Source organism: Ictalurus furcatus, chromosome 18 (assembly GCF_023375685.1).
Source record: "Ictalurus furcatus strain D&B chromosome 18, Billie_1.0, whole genome shotgun sequence".
NCBI lineage: Eukaryota > Metazoa > Chordata > Actinopteri > Siluriformes > Ictaluridae > Ictalurus > Ictalurus furcatus.
The window spans coordinates 24,719,018-24,744,164 of record NC_071272.1 but is presented as its reverse complement, the minus strand read 5'-3'; the positions used below and the strand labels follow the sequence as shown (position 1 = coordinate 24,744,164).

Below are 25,147 nucleotides of genomic sequence, written 5' to 3'. Positions count from 1 at the left end.
AAGACTGTCGCGTCCTTGGAGTGACCTTCACTATCACTGCGTGAAAAAGCAATCACTGGACTTCTTCAAACCTGGTGTGAACTTCTTCTGGGATGAAAATAAAATACACAGTGTGTGCATGCATATCTGCAACCTTCTCATTACTGATAATACGCCATGTGGCCAAAAGTATGTGGACACCTGGCCATCACACCTGTATGACCTTATTGGACACCCCATTCCAAATCCAGTGGACGTATCCACCCTGTGTTTGCTGTTATAATGCGCTCCACTCTTCTGGGAAGGCTTTGCACTAGATTTTGGGGCGTGGCCGTGGGGATTCGTGTTCGTTCAGCTACAAGACCGTTAGTGAGGTCGGGCACTGATGTTGGAAACAATTATCTAACATGTCTTTATATCCTTATATTATAGACCGTTATACCTCCTCCAGCACATTCTGCTGTCGGCACGCTGCGTTCCGGTAGGTAGGGTTCTCCTGGCGTTCGACGAACCCAGATTCATCCATCAGACTGCCGGATCATGAACCGTGACTCATCACTCCGGGGAACACATTTCCACTCCGGAGTCCAGGGTTTACACCGCTCCAGCTCACACGTGGCATTGTGCATAGTGATCTGAGTCTCGTATGCAGCTGCTCGGCTGTAAAACCCGTTTCGTGAAGCTCCTGACGAACCGTTCTTGTGCTGATGTTGTTTCCAGAGGCAGTTTGGAGCTCTGTAGTGAGCAGTGCGACAGAGGAAAGGAATTTTACACGCCACACGCTTCAGCACTCGGCAGGCTGCTCTGTGAGTTTGTATGGTCTACTGCGTTGTGGCTGAGCTGTGAGCACTTCCAGTTGACCCGGGGCAGAAATTTCACAGAATGATTTGGGGTAAAGGGGGCATCCTGTGACGGTACCATGTTTAAAGTCAGTACCACCCGTTCTACTGCCAGTGTCTGTCTGTGGAGATTGCATGGCTATGTACTGGATTTGATTCACCTGTTAGCACTGGGTGTGGCTGAAACACCTGATCTCAATCGTTAGAGGTGTGTCCACAAACTTCTGGCCATATCGTATACATCATGTTATGTAATTTAGATACAGGAGAATTTATATGACTTTTATGAGTATATCTGTGTATCTGTATTCAGTTTATTTATTTTTCTTTTATGGCAAATATACTATGTATGAGCAATAAAGTCTTCACAAACTCTTCTCTTTTTTTTAAATTCTAGTCAAATCCCAAGAACTCGAGGTAGCAGTATATCAACAAGGTAAGAACTGTGTGCATTGTGTCGTGTTTCATTAGACGAACTGTGGCTACAGCGTTCCGTGTGTATGATTAGACTTCTGTTAACAGGAGAACACCGAGCAGTGCTTCAGTGCTAGCTTTTCGTTTTAATAAACCGAAAATAGAAAATTGAATGTCAAAGCCTCGAGTTCAGGTCAGAGTTGATGCGTGTCTCATTTCAAACTGGAGTGGATTCAGACCTGGTGACTGGGGGGGCCACTGAAGTACTCTGAACTCCCCGCCTCTTTGAGATGACTTGTATTGTTGTGTTTTGATGCATTATTGTGTTGGCAGTATATAAAACGGTAAACCGTGCCCATAAAGGCATGTAATAACACTCAGATAGCCTCAGATTCCTGTGCTTGGCTGAAAGGAGTAGAACCTGTTGTGTCCTCCTGCTGTTGTGGTTCCTGCACGATGCCTTTCTGCTCCTTCAGATAAATAAATAGTGCTTATCTGAGTTAGCGTAGTCTTCCTGTCTCTGTCTCATCCTCCTCTCTCAACAGCGTGACATTTCAGCCCACTGAACTGGATGTTTTTAGCTTTTTGCACCATTCTCTGTAAACTTTAAAGACTGCTGTGTGTGAAAATCCCCGGAGATCAGCAGTTTCTGAAATACTCACACCGACATCCATGCCACGGTCAAAGTCACCGAGATCTTTTCCCAGTTCCGATGTTTGGTGTGAACAGTAGCTGAAGCTCTAGACCTGGATCTGCACGGGTTTATGCATTAAGCTGCTGTTACATAATTGTCTGATGGTATAATTGCATGCGTGAGCAGGTGAGCAGGTGAGCAGGTGTTCCTAAGTTCCTAAGTGGCTGGTGAGTGGATAAATGCTCCACTTGAGTAGTTGGCACCTTTTCTGCTTGTGCATGCGCTGTATATCAGTCGTATAATATATATATAAATATATATGTGTATGTGTGTGTGTGTATGTATATATATATCCACGAAACAAAGCCTGGCTCCTACTGACATGTAAGTTCATGTGTGTGTGTTTGTGTGTGTGTGTGTGTGTGTGTGTGTGTGTGTGTGTGAATCACAGCCCAGCTTCACCCAGTTCCACCTCACCACGATCTCCTTCCTGGCCGATGTTTTCCGCTCCCTCCAGTCCTCAGTCAGCCTCCTGCACTTCCAGCGAATCTTCCCCACTCAGGTGCGTCCTGAGTGTTTTTTCTGCAGTGTTTCGTGGTCGATTAACCCCTCTCACACTCTCAGCTCTTCTTCATGGAGGTTTATAAGATTCTCATGACTCAAGACTCGCGTTATTTCGGAAATGGTCATCGTGGTTACTGAGAAGCACGGACAGTGTGCCGCTAGGAAGTCATATCAGTCTTTTTTCCCCTCTCTGCCACAGTCCCCCTCTGCGAAAGGCTCGTGCGTTGTACGCCTGCAAAGCCGAGCACGACTCTGAGCTCTCCTTCATCGCAGGGACGATATTTGAGAACGGTGAGTTCCCATGAGCACAAGAGACTCTCAGTCCACATTATTACAAACCCCAGCTCACTACAGTTTATGTGTTTACAGCTTATTGATCTAATAAACATCTCGCCCTTCGTTCATCCTGTCAGTATAGCAAATACGTGCTTCCTCTCTATGGGTAATTATATAGAGAGCTGCTCGTGAGCATGTTTTATTCATTACAGAGTCACCCTGGACGCCGGTGTAGAATCCGGGGAAACTGTCGTCACATACGCCGTGTGTTAACGCTAGCTTTAACAGGATGTGACTTACAGGTCGGCGGAATGAAAGTTCAAATGTGAAGCCGATCCTAAACCATACACTAAGCGGAGTTTGAAACTAGTCCAGCGTAAGCTACGTTATAGTCAATAGTGTGTGACGGGATCGTAGATCTAAACGTTGTCGCACAGTGACGTATTTTGTCATCGCCGGCCAATCGGAAACCCGATCTACATCACACTGCGTTCGCCATCGAGATTGTGCTTTACAGTAAAGCGGAGACTCAATTTATCATCTCTTCTGTTTGTATTGTACACGCGTAATGCGCAAATTATTAACAAACCACAGCACCGAAAGAGAGCCGACTAAAAGTACCGGACCCTAACCTTTAAACTGATCCGCGTGGTTACTGATCTGAAAACTCCTACTATACGATTGCGTAATATTATTATTAATTGCAATTAATAAAAAAACCCGTCCTATTCTGTGGGTTATACTGTCTTGCAAATATCGTATTTAGTTTTATAATATCTATATTCTAATATCTAGTTTTATTTACGGTGAATGTTGCGTGTACAGGTTGTTAGGTTTAGAGCTTTAAGTTATAACTTAAGGCTACGTTAAAACTTTAGTAGTTTGTTTTTTAGTAGTTTGTTTTTTAGTAGTTTCTAAACCGGGACGTACCGTCAGTGTTTATTTAGTCCGGACACGAAGCACACGCCAGTGCAGATAAGCAGATGATAAAACATGTAAACATGAAGGATCTTGTTTAAATGTGTTTTAGATAAGAGATTAAAACTGCATGACTAAATGAACAAGTACAATCATCAACACGAAGGATCCTGGTGAGATTTAAAAGGGAGCCGATGTTTAAAATGAGATACGCTGTGTTTATGGTCGTCTTTAACCTCTTTTAGTTCATCCGTCGAGGGAGCCCGGCTGGTTAGAGGGCACGTTGGACGGGCGGACGGGGTTAATTCCTGAGAACTATGTGGAATTCATGTAGCTGTGGACCAGAACGTGATGAGCTCCTGCAGCTGACGTGAGGAGAATCCCAAATCCAGACAGCAGATAGCTTATTGTGTGTGTGTGTGTGTGTGTGTGTGTGTGTGGGGGGGGGGGGGCTGAGAATTACTTGGCTGTCAAAAAGCACTGCCGCTACTTAAAAAAAAAAAGAAGAGAAAAAACATTTGGGGACCATTTTAGTGTTTCTCCAGCAGAAATCATGGAGCTGTGTTCCTCCGTCAGCTTTGTTCATGGGAAACGATGGAGAACCCGTACTGCTTCTTCGCAGTCTGGGGCGTTGGGAACGTCCCGTCTTCCATCTTCAGATATTCCTCTGTGATACGTTTAGAACTACTGAGAGAAACTGGTGAATCTTGGAAAGAAAAACAAATGATTGAGGTTTTCTCTACTTGCACTCTTTTGTATTTAAGGGAACAATTTAATGAAATGCTCGAGCTGTCTTCCTCTTCCTCTTCCTCTCACTTTTCTCAGCAGGTATGTTAAAGAATAAAATGTAAAATAATGTGAATTCAGCGCTGGTCAGATATGAAGCCACTCTTATTTATGACGCCGTCTCTCAGCTGAGATGCGCGTGCTCCTGGCGTGGATTAACATTGTAAATACGGGACAATTGAGAAGGTATAATGTTTATGTAAATAATTCTATTTTGTACCCTAGCTTACTAACTTAATTTTGGTACCACTATTGTTCTTTTTACTTTAAAAAAAAAAAAAAATCTAATTTAATTTTGTGAGTCTTCATTTTCTTAAAATGTTAAAACAGAGCAGTAATTGAGATCATGACGTTCAGGTTTTCCTTATTATTAAAAATCGATACCGAGAGACGACTGCATTATTATTTTTCTTCTTTTAACCATGTTTCTTGCAGAAATGAAATCAAATCTAAATTCATTTTACCAAGAAGTTTTTTTTTTTTTAAAAACGTATGGAGAAGAACGTCTGATGTTCTCCTGTAGTAATGAAGAGCAAGTTATTTTGAGAAATAAATAGATTTCGATTGAATCTGCTGTTGATTACGATGCCATTTCCATCCATATGTCTTTTTTCTGTCATTAATAATATAAAACACTGAACTACTGTGAAGGTTAATAGCGCAGTGGTGATTGGCTTGAACCTGCCGGATGCACACGTGTACGATGCACGATTCAGGCTCAAATCTAAAAAATTTAAAATTAAAAAAAAAAGCCACACTTTTGACTTACCGTATCTCAAAATTCTGATTTACGTCAGCTCCGTTCATCACAAACAGGAAGTGTGTACGCTGATCAGGAACAGCAGGTGTTGTGTACGACGCTCACGTGAGTTCACCAAATGGTACATCGTTTGAAAAGCGTGACTGTTAGCTATTAAATTAGTGCGCTAGTTACGTACCTGCAACGCTGGCTAATTATTAACCCTATCCTAAATAAAACATCTGAGCTAATGCCTGAATATCGTACGTCAGAATGTGAGGTAAAACGACACAATTCTGAGTCAGAATTCGTGAGATAAGACGTCTGAAACCCGAGAAGTCCAATTTTGGCGTACTGCCGCCGTCCGAAATAAAGATAGAAACACGTTAGGATTAGCGTACGCGGTATCTCACGTGTCTCAGCCATTAAACCCCTGACATCATCTTTATCGCGGATTTACAGAAATCACGAAATTTATCCAAACGTCATCATTCAGACACGCAGGACTTCACTCCTTCAGTCTACTGGATGAACGTCCCATGTTTTCTGATCAATCATTCGTTCAATAAATCATTCATACAGACGTGAAACCATCGATCAGAAAAACAAAAACAAACAAACATTCTGCTTCCTCACTCGACACGATCGTGTTCAACATTTAATCAAATGTGTAAAGATGGACACTGATTGGCTACTGAAGTGTAATACAAAACTAGTTTAAACAGACATTATTCTTTACTTTGGACTAAAATACAAACAAAACTTGAATCTATTTATTTTGATATAAGCCATATATATATACCAGTGAAATATCTTTGCCTTTAACTTTCATGAGAATATCTGCGTTAATGTTTTACAGAAAGGATTTTCTCAGACCAGTATTAGGGTAGTGCAAATCCTCAGGCTCTGGTCCGTCACGTGCACGCGCAGTCTTTTCTTTTTTTTCTATTTTTTTTTTCCAAGAGACTGGTTCATTTTCACATCAATATGCATGAGACCAAAGCCGGGAAAGGAAATAAAACATGAAGTAAAACAACACATTCCAAACATGAAACCAAGTGCTACTGAAAAATACAACTGCTTTAAACACTTTCATCATCATCATCATCATCATCATCATCATGATGTCATTACTCTGGCGTGCTTCAGCCGCTATAAAATCTACATTCCCAATCTGATGTCTTTAAAACACAGTGATCGTTCGGAAGTCTTTTCCATTCATTTAGAGAATTACTTACAAGGCAAACATAACACTTTGTTTTACATAAAAGTGCAAACACATTTTTAAAAAATAACAAAATACAATCATGACAAAAGCATCTAATGCAATCAAATTACAGGAAACGCATTCAGATACGAGGCACATCAGATTTTCTACAACTGCTGTAGGATAAGAGCTAGCGAGGACCGTCGTGGATCATTTATTGGGGGTTTGGGAAGATAAAGTGAGAAAACAATCCCAGTTTGTCTTTGTAAAACCATCTGACCCAAAAATAAAAAAATAAAAACCAGTTCCGTGTACTAACGATCTGTTTCAGGTATCTGCAGATCGGTGGAAAATCATTTTGTGCTCCAATGCCATTAAAACTCCGATCCACTGTCTAAATGGGTTCGCTTTTACGTGCATTGTAAATATAACGTCATCATTTAATGTTATTTTCATAAACATGTCCAATCAAATTACGTATTTAGTATTAAGCAAAAAATATGTCAATTACAGCTACTCAACAAACACTAGTGAGATATAATATTCACCAACACGCTTTCAATGGAGTAAGAGCTGGATATAGAGACGGGAAGCATGTGCGAGGGAAAAACGAAGTCCCGTACACGGCGACGGACATAAAACAGGTATAAAACGCTGACCGTCACAGAGAAACACGCTAAAGCTAAAGCGCTCGGTTTTGCATTTACAAACAGAGCTTTAAGACATTTTTAAAAGGCATTTTGAGTCACTTGTCACACCGTCAAAGCTAAACAAAAGCTAAACGTCAAAGTACATTAACATGGCATGAAAAGGCATGAAACAGAATTCGCAGATCTCTGCAGATACCCGAAATTTCCAGGGTGACGAGTGAGGGACAGATGGGCGTGTGTACGTGGGAACGACGTGTGAAAGCCAAAATAATGCTTGTCCATAGTGCAGTCTTACAGAAAAGTCACAGAATAGGGTTTATAACAGACTGATCCGAACCAAAATGACCGCGGTTAAATAAAGACTTTGCTGTGTTTGAGGAAAAGAGAAGAAAAAAAAAACATTCTTTCTTTTTAAACACAGTAATGTTCTGGTCACAGTCAGAAATAAAAGTACTGCTAAACACCGTAAATAAATGTGCACGCTAAAATGACGACGCTGGCTTGGGGACTTCAGGTACTCGTATAAAGCTCTGCTGGTGCGGTTTGATAAAAACACAACAAATCGCTCTCACGTTAAAATCCCTTGAGCAGACAGGAGGACAAGAAGACTCGGGCCTGAGCGTATAGGAGACGGGGTGCAGGCTTTGGCACCGCGAGAGCACGCAAAGGAAATAAAACAAAAAGGGTTACAGCCTTTAAAACCGTTCTCCAATTAAACAAACTCTACAGAAGGACTGAAACAAATAGGAACAATGGACGTGCAGAAAAAAGACACTAGCGGTCACAGTAAAGCTGTCGGCGAACCTGCGCACACACACACTAACACACACACACACACACGTCCTATACCAACAGTAAACCAGGGTAAAGATAAAGTACTGCTGATATGATGAGCATGTTCTTCCCAGATAAAGACACGTACTGTATTTTCTGTTTTGTGACCAAACGTCCACAGCAAGGTTCTCAGCTTCGACACTGATCCGATTCGATGTTTTAAGTAGGTAAAAGCATTTGTAAAGGTTCATTTTGTTCAACAATTACATTTAAAATAGTATTATTTTTTCAGGACTAGGCACGGTGGTGCAGCGGGGAACGGCACGGACTCGCAGCTCCAGAGATCGCGGTTCGATCCATGAATCCGTTTCAGTTTGAAACGAGTCGATCTGCTGCTGCTGTAATCCGACCGAACAGTCGCAACAAGCGAACTCCTTTCCGCTGTACTACGACAAGTACACGGAAAATAAAGTTCTAGATCATTTCAGCATTTTTTTATGACGTACTTTGAGTTTACTCGGCAGAGAACGACCCCTGCTGTTTCGTAGCACACAGAGAGCTGCGTCTCGACGTACAGCGGACGTACACTTCAATTCCAACTCTGAACACGTGAGCACGGTTAATGAGGTAATCCGACGCCTGCGCGAGAGCACGAACAACGTGTAGCCAGTGACAAAAGACCTCAAAGAGCAGTGAAAAGCATCGTATAATATTTTCAAGCGCAGCATAGCAGTTAAAAAGGGCTTTTATTTTCCATGGCGTGGCTTCAGGGATTACGTCCTGACTTTCAGCACTCCTGAGGATTACTGAGCTGCCGACCTTACAAATCCAAACAGTGTTGTTCTCAAGCAGAGCGGAAAACACTGTCACGTTTAAGGTGCGAGACACAAACACAAAAAGCATGTGAGCCATTTACATGAACAAATATTCTTTTAAAGGCACATTTTCCCGTTTCTGATGTTCCTTTATAAACATCGCATCAGTGTACAAGCAAAATGTCTTCTCATCTAAAACGAGCCAGATCCTGAACGAATGCTTCTGCAGAAACGATTATAATGGTGATTCATCAGAATAAAGGGTTGAAGGAGGCTTTTATATATATATATATATATATATATACTGTGTGTGTGTGTGTGTGTGTGTGTGTGTGTGTATATATCTCCAGTCCTCGTCTGTGCCATGGACGCTCTTTAACATTCTTTCTTTCACGCTCCCTCTCAAGCAACGTTTACACACACTCACTTAAAAATAAAACCCATGCAGTCTCACTCAGTTAAGCCGTGATAGCTGAAGGTCACCTCAGGGCTGTTAGGCTACCGGTGGATTTAAGGCATTGTCATCGTCTAAGGCAGTCATTTTTGATGAAAGAGAAGTGGCTTGATGCTCCGGTCTTTGAATTTCGGAAGCTGGTTGGTGATGATTTCAGCCAGCATCTCAGGGAACTCTACACTCAGGGACTTGTTCACAAACATGTAGAAGCAGAAGTTAAGAAGTCCCTCCACCATCTGCAAACACAAACAGCCATTCAGTAGATAGCAAGCGTTACGTCATGAGACTGCACTGGCACTGAATACAAGCCTGAGTGTCTAATAACGTGAGGGGTTCATCACAGAAACACCACGTTAGAGTCTGTCAATGGATTATAAAACGTCAAAATGTTAAAATACCATCTACGTCATGTTAAGATGTGTGCTTACGGCCGTAACTAGCTACAAGGACACAGAGGTCTGTATCATGGTAGTTTGTTTGTTTGTTTGTTTGTTTATTTGCACGTATACGAGGTTTAACAGTAAGCACCAGGCGCTTGGGGGAAAAAAGCTGCCGATCGTCTGAAATAAATATATACATATTGATATATTAAAAGACATATACATCCAAATTGAACCAAAAAGTAACGCTCCAAATAACAAATAAAAACAGAGACGTCCAAAACGAATCAAAAAACACTTCAAATAACACGACGAAATTAGCCAGCGATGGTTTTTATTCCGCCTCTAGAGGCCGCGCTCGTGCTGCATAACGACGGCGGACTCTCCTCAGCCGCTCCGAACCGCACGCAACCGGGAAACTCTATCGCTGTGGGGTTTTTCCCGATAAACCATAGTTCCAGCGATCGCGTATCGGTCGAACTCTAGTAGAAACGTTCACATGCACGCCTTTCTTATTCATTCCTCTACTGTACATCTTTTTCCTAGAATACAAGGTGGTTCAACTAAAAACAGTGCATTTTTGCAAAATATATATATATATATATATATATATATATAAAAATATATATATAAATAGAGTATAATATACAAAATAATCAACATGTCAGTTCTAAATCAATTAAGGGTAACAATAAAGAACGGAATAAAGGAATGATAAAGAAATGTCTGTGTAAGTAATAGTGATAGTACTGATGTTTTTTTAGAGGCTGAAATCAGCAGGTAACTGAAGCGGTTTTGTAAACCTGAACATTTAACTCAATAAAACGGAACTGGATTTAGAGTTTATAGAAAAATACATGAATAACATAACGTAGATGAAAAATGGGCAGTCGTAATTACGGCGCTGATCCTGCTGCAGTTCTTTCATGATCTCACCTCCTGCATGGAGTCCAAAAGCTTAGTGAGCTGATAGAACCTCTGCCAGTTCTGGCTGGAGTTCTCGTCCCGTTTGACGATGGCTTTGCCCAGTTCTTTAATGTAGGACAAGCGGATTTCATCAAACACAGCCTGGCTCTTCAGCCCATCCTTTGGTACTGCAGTGATCAGAGATACAGAACACAATGATGTCACATTACATCACGTCCAAACATATCCTTCCTTCATCTTTAAGGCCCCGTGAGTCTTCTGCGTAATCAGAGGAAAGAGAACAATCACTGAAATCTTAGATCGGATATGATCCGATTACGTACGAGATACCAGATGAACTCATTCTGACCGCTGACTCGCACGTGTTTATCAGACGTGTATCAGTCATTATGAAAACATCAAGCGCTCCTCAGTGGGCACACATAAAAGAATCTAGACTGGACAAAGTCCACATTAAAATTCGCGGAACGGGCGTCGGCGAGGAACGCAGGAGAGCGCCTTTTCTTTCTGTCAAAGCAGATGTGATTTTGTGAAACAAAACAAAAAAAAAAAGCAGTTTTCTTTAACGGAGAAGCAATTTTCACTTCTTCGAGCAGTAATCACACACCTGAGCACATCCTTTTTACTTTACAGAGCAATTTACAGAGAATTTTCAAAGGCATCAAATGAACTGTTAAATGCGTGTTAGAGTAAACCGTTCCACAACGACTGCTATCTCTCGCTCGCAGACTGCAGCAAGTGACTTCTTCTTCTCTAGGAAGCTTTTTTCAAATTTGGAACTAACTAAAAAAAAACAACTGAAGTTTCAGTCTAAAGTTCCTCATACACACAACTCTGTTTCTACTTTCACCTAAAACGACAGATTCTTTATAATAAATGTAAATAAAAGAACAAACAGAAGACGCTTGTTACCACTGTGGTGCACCACCTATAGGAAAACAGGAGACACTCCCTAATAAATATATTACCTGATGTTGAACATATACAGGTGTGTAATGTTCGCTAAGTGGAACACGCTGATGGATTTTATTTCACATTAACGAACTCCAGACATTCTCCGTGTAAAGGGAGAGCGCGGTCTGAGTCCAGCCGAGATCAGGTGAGATGGTGGAAGGGGGCGGGGCTTCCAGGTTGCATCAGTTAATATCAGAGAGTTCAAAACACCCACTCAACTGTCAATCATCCCAGATTCATGTATCGATTGGTTCATCTCACGTTTTATCAGGGAGTAAAGACTGATCTTCTGGAGGATTTTTGAGTGAGAACTCGCTCCTACGCGAAATACGTAAACGCCATCATTGTATAGCAAAACGTGAGAGGAGTGCGAGTGCGGTGAGAGGAGTGCGAGTGCGGTGAGAGGAGTGCAAGTGCAGAAGGACGACTGCACCAACCTGTACTGAGCAACAGCAGCACTTTCATACAGAGATACTCGTCGTAGGAGACCTGGAGACGCACCAACTCGTTCGTGATCTTCAGCATCTGCTCACACTGTTCACTCATGTAGGGCAGCTTCATCCTTTCCCTGCAACACACACACACACACACACAAAACACTTAGACATTTTTTATTTAGATAATCGCATAATAATCTTGTGGAACTGCTGCTCATGCTGCGTCACGTAACATCCGCAGAGGAAATGGCTATCTGCCCTCTTCTACACACACGAGTTCAGAGAAGCCCACGATAGGCCAGTGTCTTTTGATTGACAGGAGTGTGCCCGTCCCACCCAGAGTCTCCAGGACACAGACGCTCTCTGAACAACAGGACGAACACTTTAGTGTTGTATAACGTTTTTACTCAGACTAAAAGTCTTACTCATTGATGACAAGGTCAGGGGCGAAGCAGAGCATGCCTCCGTTGCACTGCTGGTAAGATCTCCATCCGAGGCTGAAGGACATGAGGAAGAGCCAGGAGCACTGCAGCAGGGTCATCTGGTCATCCAGGTGCAGATTCCGGAAACCTGGAACAGGAAAGCAATGAAGAGATACACACACCTGGATCCAGCTTCCCAAAATCACAGGTAAAGATTATCTTCAGCATCTTAGATCTCAGGTGGAGTAATGCTAACTCGTCCCTCCACCACGCTATGGAGATCTCTGACCTGCATTTTCTGCGAAGACTATTACTACTATATTTAATACGAGGACTGCACTGTATAAATAAACTATACACACAGTTTAGTGCGTGTTGAGCACTCACACCTCACCGGAACACAAGCTGTGTTATTGTCTTCTTAACGTCAAGAAAGAGAAACGAGAGGAAACGACTGTTTATAGCTGCTATACAGGAAGTGAGGACAGGAATTCAATTCACGTCAATTCAGGGTTATATGTATATATGGATGGATGGATGGATGGATGGATGGATGGATCGGGCTTTTAACAACGTACATTGTCCCAAAGCAGCTTTACAGAAATATATCAATTCAGGATATAGATTTTAAATGGATGAATTTATCCCTACTGAGCAGCGAGAGGCGACGGTGGTGTAACCGTCACACTTCAGGCCACAGACACACTTCAGGCCACGATGATATAGAATAAAAGTCTTGTTTACTGTGTGTTATTCTGTAAAAATGCAGCGGGCTTCACTGTAGGTCACCAACATGTTTATGTTTGTGAAGGATATGAGATTGCAGCCAGTTATTTATTTATTTATTTATTTATTTATTCATTTATTTATTTATTTGGTGCCCCGGAACTTCAATACATCACGGTGAATAGATCTGCATTTGAAATCAATTCACAGAAAAATTCCTGCTGCAAACAAATATCAGAAGAGTTTTGCAAGGACGTGAATAACTGCAATACTGGTGCTGTGTATTGAGCACTAAAATGATGAAACTGCAACAGATTTATTTTTATATGATAAGAAATGGGCAGGTAAAGAGTAAGCGCAGTGAGTCATTCTGGATAAAATGTTTTTCTCACAACAATTTATTCAGCCCCGAGGATCTGAGCGGGGAAGTTGTTTACAGGATGCCATAAGTGCTTCCTATTTATTTATTTGTTTGTTTGTGTGTTTCTGAGACATCTGCATGAGGAAGTCTTCAGAATGTTCAGCATCATGTAATGAGAGTATGATAATGGCCAAAGCCCAACAAATGAACAAGCACTATAATAATTCACGAAATAATCTGTTTGTGTTGGAATCATGTTTCACTCCTTTCCACTGAAATGTGGTGTTCAAAAACGCTGTGAGGTTCTGCGGAGCCGTGTTTGCTCTCGCGTGGGTCTCGTCCAACAACGGCTGGAGAAAGGGACTTCGTAAATACTTACAGTGCTTAACAGACGTGCCTTTCTCATGCCATCGCTAGCGGGCGAACTTCACCGATCTCGGACGTGCTTTATACGGTCTGCATTCGTAACGGTTAAAGAGGGAATTTATCCCGGAGCTACTGACACCACTGCATTCACAAATCGGACGGGAACGTCGATGGAAAACAGAATTATTATTAGAATCTAGTCTAATACATACACACAGAAGAATTAATATCAGACCCTGGTTAACACCATGGGAAAACACAAATTCTCACTGGCACCAGTGTGGTTCTACAGTAAACTGGTTCTACGGTAAACCGCCGAGTCTCCGTCTTCGGGCCACCCTGTTCTGGACATCGTGACCCGCAGTGGTTTACTTCTCCCTGTTCTTCATTCGTAATGTTTACTCTCGAAATTGGAGGACATTTCGAAACAGAAAAGGAATGATGAGTGTAACTATGGAGATCCTATGGAGCAAAACACATGGAAGTGGTTCACAGTGCTCAGACTTGGTGTTGGAATTATCCTCAGCATTGGTGTGTATTATGTAAGAAGTGTTAAACTGCATGAATGTGGCAGTGGAACTCAGTTCACTTATCACTTATCATTTAGAAAAGTGCGGAATAACACACTGTGGGCCGTGCTGTTATATGGAAATATTCCACTTTGTGTTTGAACAGTTACACAACAGCTTCACAACATGCCGTATCACACCACCCCGGCGTGGATTATTTACACACAACAGCACAGCCTGAAGTGTGTTTATTCCTCTAATACCACAGCCATTTTTATTTACCTGTGAAGGAGACATCATGCTTCATCATCCGCTTATACATTTAATGTAGTGGAACGTCCACGAGACGAGTGAGTCCTGTTCTCACTTACGTTATAGCAGCTATAAACACTCGTTCCCTCACCAGCTCTCTCTCTCTCACTCTCTCTCACTCTCTCTCTCTTACTCTCTCTCTCTCTTACTCTCTCTCACTCTCTTACTCTCTTACTCTCTTACTCTCTGTTTCTCTCTCTCTTACTCTCTCTCTCTCTCTTACTCTCTTACTCTCTCTCTCTCTCTCTCTCACTCTCTCTCTCTCTCTCACTTACTCTCTCTCTCTCTCTCTCACTTACTCTCTCTCTCTCTCACTTACTCTCTCTCTCTCTCACTTACTCTCTCTCTCTCTCTCACTTACTCTCTCTCTCTCTCACTTACTCTCTCTCTCTCTTACTCTCCCTCACTCTCTCTCTCTTACTCTCCCTCACTCTCTCTCTTACTCTCTCTCTCTCTATTACTCTCTCCCTCACTCTCTCTCTCTCTTTCTCTGTCTCTCTCTCTCTCACTCTCTCTCTCTCTCTTACTCTCTCTCTCTCAGTTAATAAAATAAAAAAATGCAGTTTGTCATGAAAATGCAAAGCGTAAACTCCTCTGTCCTGAAGAATCAGAAAACTTACTAGCTGTTACAAAGCGCTGACACTGGAGACTCCTTCCATAAATGGCACACAAACATCTCCTAACAGAAGCTTCACCATATCAAAGATTACATTTTTCTTTGCTAAACATTTTTTAGAGGAAATCTGTTTACGTGGCACGTCTGCTGTACAAGTCACTGTGAACGAGCTGTTGCTATAGAAACGATAACATTAGAACGAGCGCATTAATATAAACCTGTGATTGATGTTAAAGCCGCCGTTATAGAACATTAATCAAGTCTTTCTGATCGGAGAATTCAACAGCACTGAGGTATGAATACTGCAGCACTCTCGATAGAGGTTAATAACACTTTAAATAATAAATATATTAATATTAAACTGGCAGAACAAATGTTGAGTTGTAACTGAACTGCAGCTAATAAGAGTCATTTCTCATCAGAGAAAAATCTCTCTCTCTCTCTCAGAAACACCTAGTTGATGACTTTATGATCATGTAAATAATAAATGCATTAATTTATTATCCACCTCATGTCAACGTTGGCCTAATTAAAGCGACACTCCTGGAGACTGGCCTCGGGTTACCGTTAAACAGTTAAATATTTAACCTCGGGCCAGAACGAGGGCTGGGCAATACGATGATATAATACCGATATTGTGATAAATTATGCCACATTACACTTTTCTGAGATATCGTCAGTGTTGAGATCCGTTTTAAAAGTATTTTGAATGCTTCGTTTGATATCAGTAACAAACTCTGAGTGGAAGCAGTGGATTTGATGGTAAATTTTCACACCGAATCTTAAAAATTGCAAAATGTACAAAAAAAAAGTTATTAAACAACAGTCTTTTTAAAATATTTTAAATAAAATATACAAATACATTTCTCTGAACATTAACTGAAGGCATCATCATACTCAGCGTTTCAGTTTGTTGCCAGTTTATTAGTAAACCTTTATATCGTCATACACATCGTGCATCGCAGGAATGTCTTCAAGTATCGTATCATGACGTGATCGTCTGCCACATCGACCCCTAGCTAGAACAACCAATTATTTTTTTCTTTGAATATTCTGTTTATTGAATATACCATCTCAAATACAGTCCACGAATAAAAAAACAACCAGAGACTCATGTTAAATCACCTTACTCAATCTAAATAGAATTAAAACTTTACCAGCTAGTTCAAACGAAGTATTTGTTTACAGCAGGGTGTGTATTTTCAGACCGGGATGCCAGAGTTACGCTCTCGAGGAACCTGCTTAAGTGTAATGATAACAGCTGTTGACTGTCTGTCTTCTAAAACCTAACGTCTAATAGATTTCTTTCCTGATTTGCTTAAATTGAATCATTTTAAATCTTTTTTTTTTTGGTGTTACACTTTACTTTAAGAGAATTCGCTCTTACCTGGCAGGGCTTTGGCCCACTTGACGGCGGAGATGACCTGGCGTCCCCCGAGTCGGTTCAGGGTGGTCATGAGGCGTGTGGAGGTGTCGGGGATGCTGCTGTCGTAGCCGGCGTACACAATTTCAGGCTCGATGGCCTTTAGCAGTGACAGCATGGTGGGTACGAGCTGAGGCATGGACTTGAGCACCAGAGAGGACTGACGCTCAGTGGCCATGTAGGGCGGGGGCGAGGCCGTCGCCTGCTGCACTTTCAGTCGGATCAGCTTTTTGTTTTTGCGTGCTGAAACAGAGAGCATCGGAGAAGAGTTATGACGTTTATGTGTTACAAACACCAGTTAAAAAGTTAACCATGTTCGGAAATATTACTATAATATAACAAAGCATTCTTTTAATGTTACGCTCCGGTGTAATATCGAAAATGATCACCAGCAATTCCCTCCACTTTTTACATTTTCCACTGTGAACATTTCTATAGCCTCTAAGAGCCTTTAAAGGTGCAACAGCCGATATTTATTATTTCTTACTTGTACATATAACCTGTGAATTATGTAGAACATGATAAGTCAAATAATGGTTTAAACCATAGTCTTATGCCAGTTATTTTATAGACACTCCCTAATGCCCAGATCTCAATCTGAACTCCTTAAGCACGCAGCACAGCCGGATAATTCTCCTGTGAGCAAAAAAATCAATCACTCTGTTCTTTAAAAAAAGCTTAATGACAGGAAACACAGAATAAACACCGGCTGCGTTTTCCCACGACTCCGTCGTTTATTGCGAGTGAAGGAGATGACGCCGGATGCAGAATTAGTGACGCTGCTCCTGGACACGTCTGAACGGTGGTTTCTCATAACCGATCACGTAGATGTTTTTTTCCCATTACAAAGAAAATCAGGGCAGTGAAGGCCTCGTGATCATTCTCAGACATCAGTTTTATCAGCAGTAAAAAAGAAAAAGCTCACACACGGTCCTACTGGTCTGTAATATGTCACTAATGCACCGATACAGCATGTCTTACCTTCTAGGTTCATGCCTGCTTGGAGGCATTTGCGAAAGCGGCAGGCCGGACAGTTCTTCCTGCGGATCTTGTCGATGATGCAGTCGTTTCTCCCAGCGCAAAGATAGTTGTGTTGGCCTGAGAGGAATAAGGCGAGTATGATTTATTATTATTATTATTATTATTATTATTATTGTTATTATTGGCAGGCTGACTTTAAGAGGATTAAAATGAAGTCAGTACAGAAACTGTGCCTGCAGGAGTTGACACGTACATAAGAGAGAGTGAGTCACTGCATTAACCACAGATCAACTCCCATCACACACACGCCAGAAGGAAATAAGAACGTACAGTCGTCATGTAATAATAAAATAACTGCTCCGTCTCAGAGTCGTAAACATTTGTCAAGGAACAATCTCAGGATCCGTGCAGTTATAAATCAGTTTGTTTAAGATCATGTGTTTTGTCTATGGGCACGGTTTCCTCCCCCAGTCCAAACACATGCATGGTAGGCTGATTGGTGTGTCTAAAGTGTCCGTAGTGTATGAATGGGTGTGTGAGTGTGTATGTGATTGTGCCCTGCGATGGACTGGCACCCTGTCCAGGGTGTACCCTGCCTTGTGCCCCATGTTCCCTGGGATAGACTCCAGGTTCCCCAGCGACCCTGTAAGGATAAGCGGTGTAGAAGATGGATGGATGGATGTTTTATCTGTGTATTATAACATTCTCATATGATAGGACAATCAGTCTGTCTATCTGCCTGCCTGTCTATCTATCTGCCTGTCTATTTGCCTGGTTGTCTATATGCCTGCCAGTCTATCTGCCTGTCTATCTGCCTGGTTGTCTAACTGCCTGGATGTCTATCTGCCTGGCTGTCTATCTGCTTGCCAGTCTATATAACTGCCTGGATGTCTATCTGCCAGCCTGTTTATCTATCTATCCAATGCTACTTGATACGTTATATAATAGTACTACTACTACTACTACTACTACTAATAATAATAATAATAATGTCTCTGTATATAAGGCTAAAGCAAAGCCTATAGTATTATTAGTAGGCATATAAACACAGGGGATCTGAGGTTCTGAGGTCATCAACTGATGCAAGGCCAAAAAGCAAGAAGAATAAGAACTGCCTCTAATTAATTCAGAGTAGTAATCTTCCTTGATGGCCAGACACTGTGTGTTTAACAGCTTAGAGCATCATTTCAAACTTCAGAGACGTAGAAGTAAATGGTTTTGTGCTTTTCCCGCTGCACCACTTCAGCTCATTTACAGTTAGATAAAAGAGTGAATAAGTGGAATCTCCTACGTTAAAGCATGTGTTCGGTGATCTGTGGCCCTCTCACAAGAAGTGCACAATCACGACAAGTGCAACCAGACACGTACTTATACAAATGACAAAAACGTGACAGAAGTAAGCCTCTGTTCCTGGAATCGAGACGAAGAGAATTCTGTAAGTACTGAATTTCACCAATGCACGTTCCCGCAGGATCTCATTAAACCTCTTAAGTGCCGCGATTGAAGATGAAGTACTGAGCTGGATTCAACCTCACGTGCTGATCAGATGGAGGAGCAGGACGAACCACATCAGCGTCAGCGTTCTCCAACAGTGTCAGCGTTCTGCTGTTCGGTTTGAAGCAGTAGACTCTCTAAAAGTTACTCCATACGGTGGAAGATTCCTTCACTATGATTCACAATGATTTCAAGCTTACTTCCAGGCTGAAGACGGATGCGTGTTACCAGTCGGGAGGCCTAGAGCACCGAGTTTACACTGTGTGCAAACAAAAGAAATGAAAGACAATGAACTGAACAGGTATCAGGACTCACGGATTACTTCTGATCAATCAGACGTAGGGTCTGATTTCAGTGCAGGATAGCCATGTCCAATCTCACTCACACATATGGAAGAAACAGAAGCGACTATAAAGCTGAGTCTAAGTGCATGAACGCACACGTAAACCTGGGAAATGTACACAGAACTACAATGAAACGAAATGTCCAGCGACATCCCTGATTGGTTAATACTCAATACTCATTTCGGTATCCGTATCATTACTGCAGTTGACAAGTACTAAGAAAACGTCATTAAAACTGTGTATCGATGCACCGTGTTAAATACTTTATCCATCAGCTACGTGTGAACAGCCGAACCTGACCAGCTGATCCACAGTGATATAACAAAAACCAAAAACATTCCTTTCCCAGCTGCACAACATTACCTAGCCTCTTTTATCCAGTCCTGCTTTATTTACACCTCTTTTTTGACGCTCGACTTGACCTTGCACAGTCGAAAAACTTCAAACAGCATTCCAGCAGAAAAAGCAGAATATAAAAGCAGGTGAACAAACGTCACATTTCCGACTGCCAGAACATTAGTACTGTTAATGAACCTGCGGCTGTTTACACCTACTCCAACTGCGAATACTGATCCGATTCATTTAGTCGGTTGATGATTTGTTTGAAGACAGATTAAAGATGTGGGATGATCGGCAGAATCAGTCGACATGCATGCTGGAACAGTGCCACGTGTGCAGAGCTGGTACCTGAAGCTCGGCGGGATTTTGAGAGGGTAAGCGTTATTAAAGGTAAGTTTATTTACCATGTGTGTTTTGTCGTGCTCTCCATCCTTCACCGTTGCCAGAGCAACCATAGAAATAAGAGAGAAAAACAAAAATAACAGATATACAGTATACGCCTCAAGGTAATACACATATTAATAACAAGTTGTCTGCAGTATGTATAAAAGAGTACATCTCAAACTGCGGAGAGGAATACTGCGTCGGTTGTGCTGACTAATTTCCTCTTCATGTAGATCTGATCTTTTTGTCATGAAACGTTTTCGGCACTGTTAGATGGTTTGTCATCTACATTACAGCACATCTTTAATATACACAAGCGAACGGATGTGAAATGAAAATCTAACCGGGTTCCGAAATGAAACGAGTCTGTTTAATCTCGCACATACCCGCCGATGTGCGTCCTCATTAAGGAAACGCTGCTCACTATCGATAAGAGCTGCAGTTCTGCCTCAGGAGGATTTTTTACTCATACAGACTGCAGCGATACACGTCAGTCCACGACCTCCTGACCTGACGGAACGCGAGCGATGCTTTTTATCAACCGACACAAACACGGTTCCCTCCACGTGCAAATCCTAATCCTGTCAAGGAAGAGGAGAGGTATGACTCATAGCTGAACTTCTCTCTAAAGACAATTTCTTTTTTTAAGAACCTGAGCAATCTCACGAAAGCAGAGCGAGAGAGAGAAAAAACATTTGTAGGAATCAGACTGTCTTTACATTGCTAAGACCGTCTTGTTTTAAGACTAAGGGTTAATTCAGCTTTTTGAAAAGGTGTAATAAATGTGCTTCTCTGCGTCCATCTGACCGAGCCAACAACCACAGCTGTGTCCGTTTAGTTAATTTCTCAAAGCTGACAAATGATAAAACATTTAATGCTTCTCTACGTGCACTGCTGGAACGCTGGAGGCCATCGATGCACTTTTACACCTTCTCAAAAGCTATTTCGACAAGTAGAACTCGACACCAGTACCGTCATCTAGTCTAGTCCAACCTGTTACTAGCCTGTACGCCTGAGATACACTTAAGATTCACTTCAAACTGGAAGGAAGCTAGGGAAGAGAATCATTTGACATTTGCACTAAGAAGAATCTCAGACAGATGGGACGGATGGACAGAATTTTAGAGAGAAAAAAAAAAACATTAAAAAACCACAACAAATTACCAAAATCGTTTAAAAATAACTGACCGTCTCGCTCTAGCATGCCGTGCCGTGTGCTTGGGTTGTTAGTTCTTAGGAGCTCACCTTCTACAGCTCTTTTGAAGAAAACTTTGCAACTACCGCAGGTCAGAACGCCGTAGTGGCACCCTGACGCCTCGTCCGAACACACCAGGCAGATCTTGCTGTTCGGGCCTTTGGGTCGAGCGGAACCGGGTGAGTTTAAAGTGCTGGCGTCAGGACTCAGAACAGACCTGCAACGAACCAAGAAGAACACAACATGAGGCTCGGAAACAAACTGAAACAGCAATCAGTGTCACGCAGCACCTTTACCCCTCTCAGTGTAGGAGGAGGACACGGAGGAGGACACGGAGGAGGACAGGTGACATTCTGCAAGTTAAAGTCATGTTCTAAGAAAAGAAAGTAGGACAGAGAAGAACGGTCAGAGAGATGCTGTGGGAAAATCCTGGAATGTGTTCGCGGCACTTCAGTCTGCTCTGAGGAAACACAAAGAATAGTTTGTGTTTGTAAGGAAAATACCAAAAAAAATAGTTTTGGAGATCATTTTATAGTTATCTGTAACAGTCATCTTTCATAGTGGTGCTAAACAGTCTTTCTGATATTTTTCCCCAATCTGCTGCATTTTCAGCCGCGTCCTTCTCCTCATCACACAGCATGTCGATGTGCGTTATCTTCTCACCACAAGTACAGCTATAGCAGATGGGTGTAAAACGTGGCCACACATGCGCTGTGAGGCTTTTCAACAAGCTACTGATGAAAGGAAACATGAACCCAACAAGAAGTTTCATTACAGAAGTATGCACTTGTTCACATAAATGATGAAACATGCTGATGTGAGCACGGCTGGTTGAACGAAGCCGCGATGTGATGTGATGTTAAATACGAACTTTCCCAGAGCAGCACACAATCACAGCCATTTTAAGCTTCTATACGTACATGACTTGTCTATTTAAGACAGAGAACGATAAAGACCTATATCCATGTTGAAACCTGTAAAGCTTAACTATCACACCAGAGAGAGAGAGAGAGAGAGAGTGAGAGAGAGAGAGAGAGTGAGAGAGAGGGAGAGAGGGAGAGAGAGGGAGAGAGACAGAGTGAGAGAGAGAGAAAGAGTGAGAGAGAGTGAGAGAGAGAGTGAGAGAGTGAGAGAGAGTGAGAGAGAGATAGAGTGAGAGAGAGTGAGAGAGACAGAGTGAGAGAGAGAGAGAGAGTGAGAGAGTGAGAGAGAGAGAGAGTGAGAAGGTGAGAGAGAGAGTGAGAGAGAGAGAATGGATTTGTATTAAGGATAAACTCCATGCTGGTCCCAAATCATTAACAAATGTGTGCACAGAGGAACTGGAAATCAAGAGGAAATGAAGTGGATTTATGATTTGGAATGGTTCAGTGTTCCCTAGTTCTTCTCGGTTCTTTTTTGGAACACTGATGCTAGGACCTGGACTCATTAATTGACTAGTTTAACATCTTTTAAAGAGAGTTAAGGAGGCGTAATAATATTCCCAGCTGTGCAGTCGCATGCGGTGGTCTAATGCGCACAATATTTATAAAGTGTTAGATTTGATACTTTGAGCTAGGCCTGTTTGATCTTTTTTAGGTCAAAATGTTGTTCCTTTTTTCTCAGTCGAGAGCATGTGAGATTCATAGGCTTGGATCATCACATCTCATACTAGCATACGCCGATATGAAACTGTGGAGTACGCCAGTATATCATACACATTTGATATGATATATGATATGATATGATATATGATATGATATAGGATCACCGGATATTGTGGCAGTGTGATATTGTGTAGAGACGACTGAATCGATATATCGCGCAAAACTTACACTACCTTTATCGTTAGTGCTGTTTTTAGCAGCAAACCACGAGTAAACAGTTTATAATACAGACTACTAGCATGACAATATGCCCTAGTCTAGACACTAGTCTGATGTAAATTCGAGCAGCAGACAGTCTTTATGTAAGGGGGAGCACTAAGGACTTCATGACTTCAAGTACCGAAGCAGACACTTGTAGGATTGCTCATGCACAAGGATTTTCTCAAATGTCAGCTAATGGCTACGGCTCACAGCGACACGCAGAGCGTTCCGATCTGATCGATACTGTTATCATCACGTGTGAAGTCTGAACAGTGGTGTTGAGTTAACGTGTACTAGTTTAGTTTGATCAGGGATTCATTTACAGCCTCAAAAAAATGACTCAAGAATGGATTCTGACTGCGAGTGCTCACGAACAGCTGCGGATCAAATCCCCGATGCCACGGTTTCCCGTTCCCACTCCCTGTGAAAACACACAACTGTGTGCTTGTGCTATCTCTGCAGCGCGGGGACGCAAACACACCGACTGGACCTGAGCGTTCTATCTATCTATCTATCTATCTATTTATTTATTTATTTATTTTATTGGTGTCCTTGAGCATTGTAATATCCTCATGCATATCAAATGAAATAATGAACACCGTTACAATAACGTGCTAAACGCTAACCCGGTATCCATCTCCTAAACCCATTTCCTGTTTTTCAGCTGGCTCGGGAGGACACTACGGCGGAAGAAATATGTCTAAAGGTTACTTGACCCAAGCTGCAATACAAAATCTTTCAGTACAAATGATATTAATCAGCAATAACGGGAGCAAAGTAGATCTTTACATGCATTTCTGAATTTTTTACTGTTCGGTATGTCCCGGTTTTTTTGGTTTTTTTTTTTTTGCTTTAAACAGAAGAGATAAGACCGATAAATCTGAATGATTTTTTTTCAATCTATCAGTTTTTGAAGATTTAAATCCCTGAAGATTTAAACAGAGGAGGAAAAAGTGTACAGCTGAACACACAAAGTGTTTTGAGTAAGAGACCACTCCGATGTTGCTTGCTGGTAGAAGGCACTTAAGGCGATGAAACACAGAACACTGGTTTGTAAACATCTGAATGTGTCAGAGATACTTTATGATGGAATACTGTTTAAAATCAGCAAGGGGTCTTCTTGTAATCATGCATGCTTGCACATGAGAAAGCAGTTCAGTGACCGCAGCATTCGTTTACTATATACATCAGCGCAGCCAGACTGCGCAACGGATCACGTGCATCACCCAGCTAAATAAACACTGCTCAGAAGAATGTGAAGAGTTGTGCAATGTCGTGCTTCTAAAACACGAAGTGAAACTCTCTGAAGAGAAGACTTATTCATCGTAATGTTTCTCAAGAATCTTCTTGCTGTTAAAAGTTAAAAATATTTCCCTGAAGTCTGACTCCTTCCGCTCGGGTCTCTCCTACTCCTTCCATCTCCGCACAACCCCTGTGATATAACTATACGGTCCCGTTATGCCGTGCGCGCTACAAGCCTCAGCCGATGGCATTCCACTACACATCATGGGATTATGGATTCACTGACCCCGCCGCGGCACGTCTCCCACTCGCTGTGCCACGGCTCTATCAGAGGGGGGGTTTAGTCATAGGGGAAAAACTGTCACGCTATCAAAGCTGGCTCTGTTCTCCATTTTAATCTAATACACACATGACATACAACCAAAGACGTGTTGCTTAGAGGCAGATTAGAAATTGGGATCATCTGGTTTTCACCTCCAAGGTTTTGTGGCTATACAAAATAATCCACTTCAGGGCGGTAGTGGCACGCCGACTGGCATCGGGCCGTATCACACCACGCCGGCGTGGATTATTTTCATATGACAGCATGGCCTCGAGTGTCATTCCTTACATATCTCGCAGCTGGAGAGCAAACACACGTCTCAGCAAAACCCCATGAGCTTCCTGAACGTAAGAAGCCTGATTTACACAGCAAACGGTCCAAGAACACAAGCTGAATGTGTCCCAGTCTCACACATGAACAGTAGTTATTATTATAATATGAAGACAATCAGGAGAGGAGTGAAAAGCTAAAGGTGATCACAGTCCAGTAGCGGAGCTGACTCACGCAGACGAACCAGACC

At 42.0% G+C, this 25,147-nt stretch overlaps 2 protein-coding genes across 7 annotated transcripts in view; one reads left to right on the top strand and one right to left on the bottom strand.

The window, feature by feature from the left end:
* Window positions 1–5,463, top strand: part of LOC128622445 (rho GTPase-activating protein 26) — a 60,936-nt gene extending 55,473 nt beyond the window's left edge. For all 3 annotated transcript variants that reach the window (XM_053648964.1, XM_053648961.1, XM_053648962.1), the window contains 4 exons: window positions 1,216–1,254; window positions 2,318–2,428; window positions 2,630–2,721; window positions 3,870–5,463. In XM_053648964.1, coding sequence (XP_053504939.1) covers window positions 1,216–1,254; window positions 2,318–2,428; window positions 2,630–2,721; window positions 3,870–3,958 — 331 coding nt within the window. In that variant the 3' untranslated portion in view covers window positions 3,959–5,463. The remainder of the gene's footprint in view (window positions 1–1,215; window positions 1,255–2,317; window positions 2,429–2,629; window positions 2,722–3,869) is intronic.
* Window positions 5,464–5,794: 331 nt separating this feature from the next.
* The window catches only part of LOC128622446 (glucocorticoid receptor-like), a 40,247-nt gene continuing 20,894 nt past the window's right edge, over window positions 5,795–25,147 (bottom strand). For 3 of the 4 annotated variants that reach the window (XM_053648967.1, XM_053648965.1, XM_053648966.1), the window contains 8 exons: window positions 21,270–21,436; window positions 20,045–20,071; window positions 17,464–17,580; window positions 16,447–16,725; window positions 12,173–12,317; window positions 11,748–11,878; window positions 10,366–10,523; window positions 5,795–9,285 (listed from right to left, as the gene is read on the bottom strand). In XM_053648967.1, coding sequence (XP_053504942.1) covers window positions 9,133–9,285; window positions 10,366–10,523; window positions 11,748–11,878; window positions 12,173–12,317; window positions 16,447–16,725; window positions 17,464–17,580; window positions 20,045–20,071; window positions 21,270–21,436 — 1,177 coding nt within the window. In that variant the 3' untranslated portion in view covers window positions 5,795–9,132. The remainder of the gene's footprint in view (window positions 9,286–10,365; window positions 10,524–11,747; window positions 11,879–12,172; window positions 12,318–16,446; window positions 16,726–17,463; window positions 17,581–20,044; window positions 20,072–21,269; window positions 21,437–25,147) is intronic. The other variant, XM_053648968.1, reaches the window with a different exon arrangement.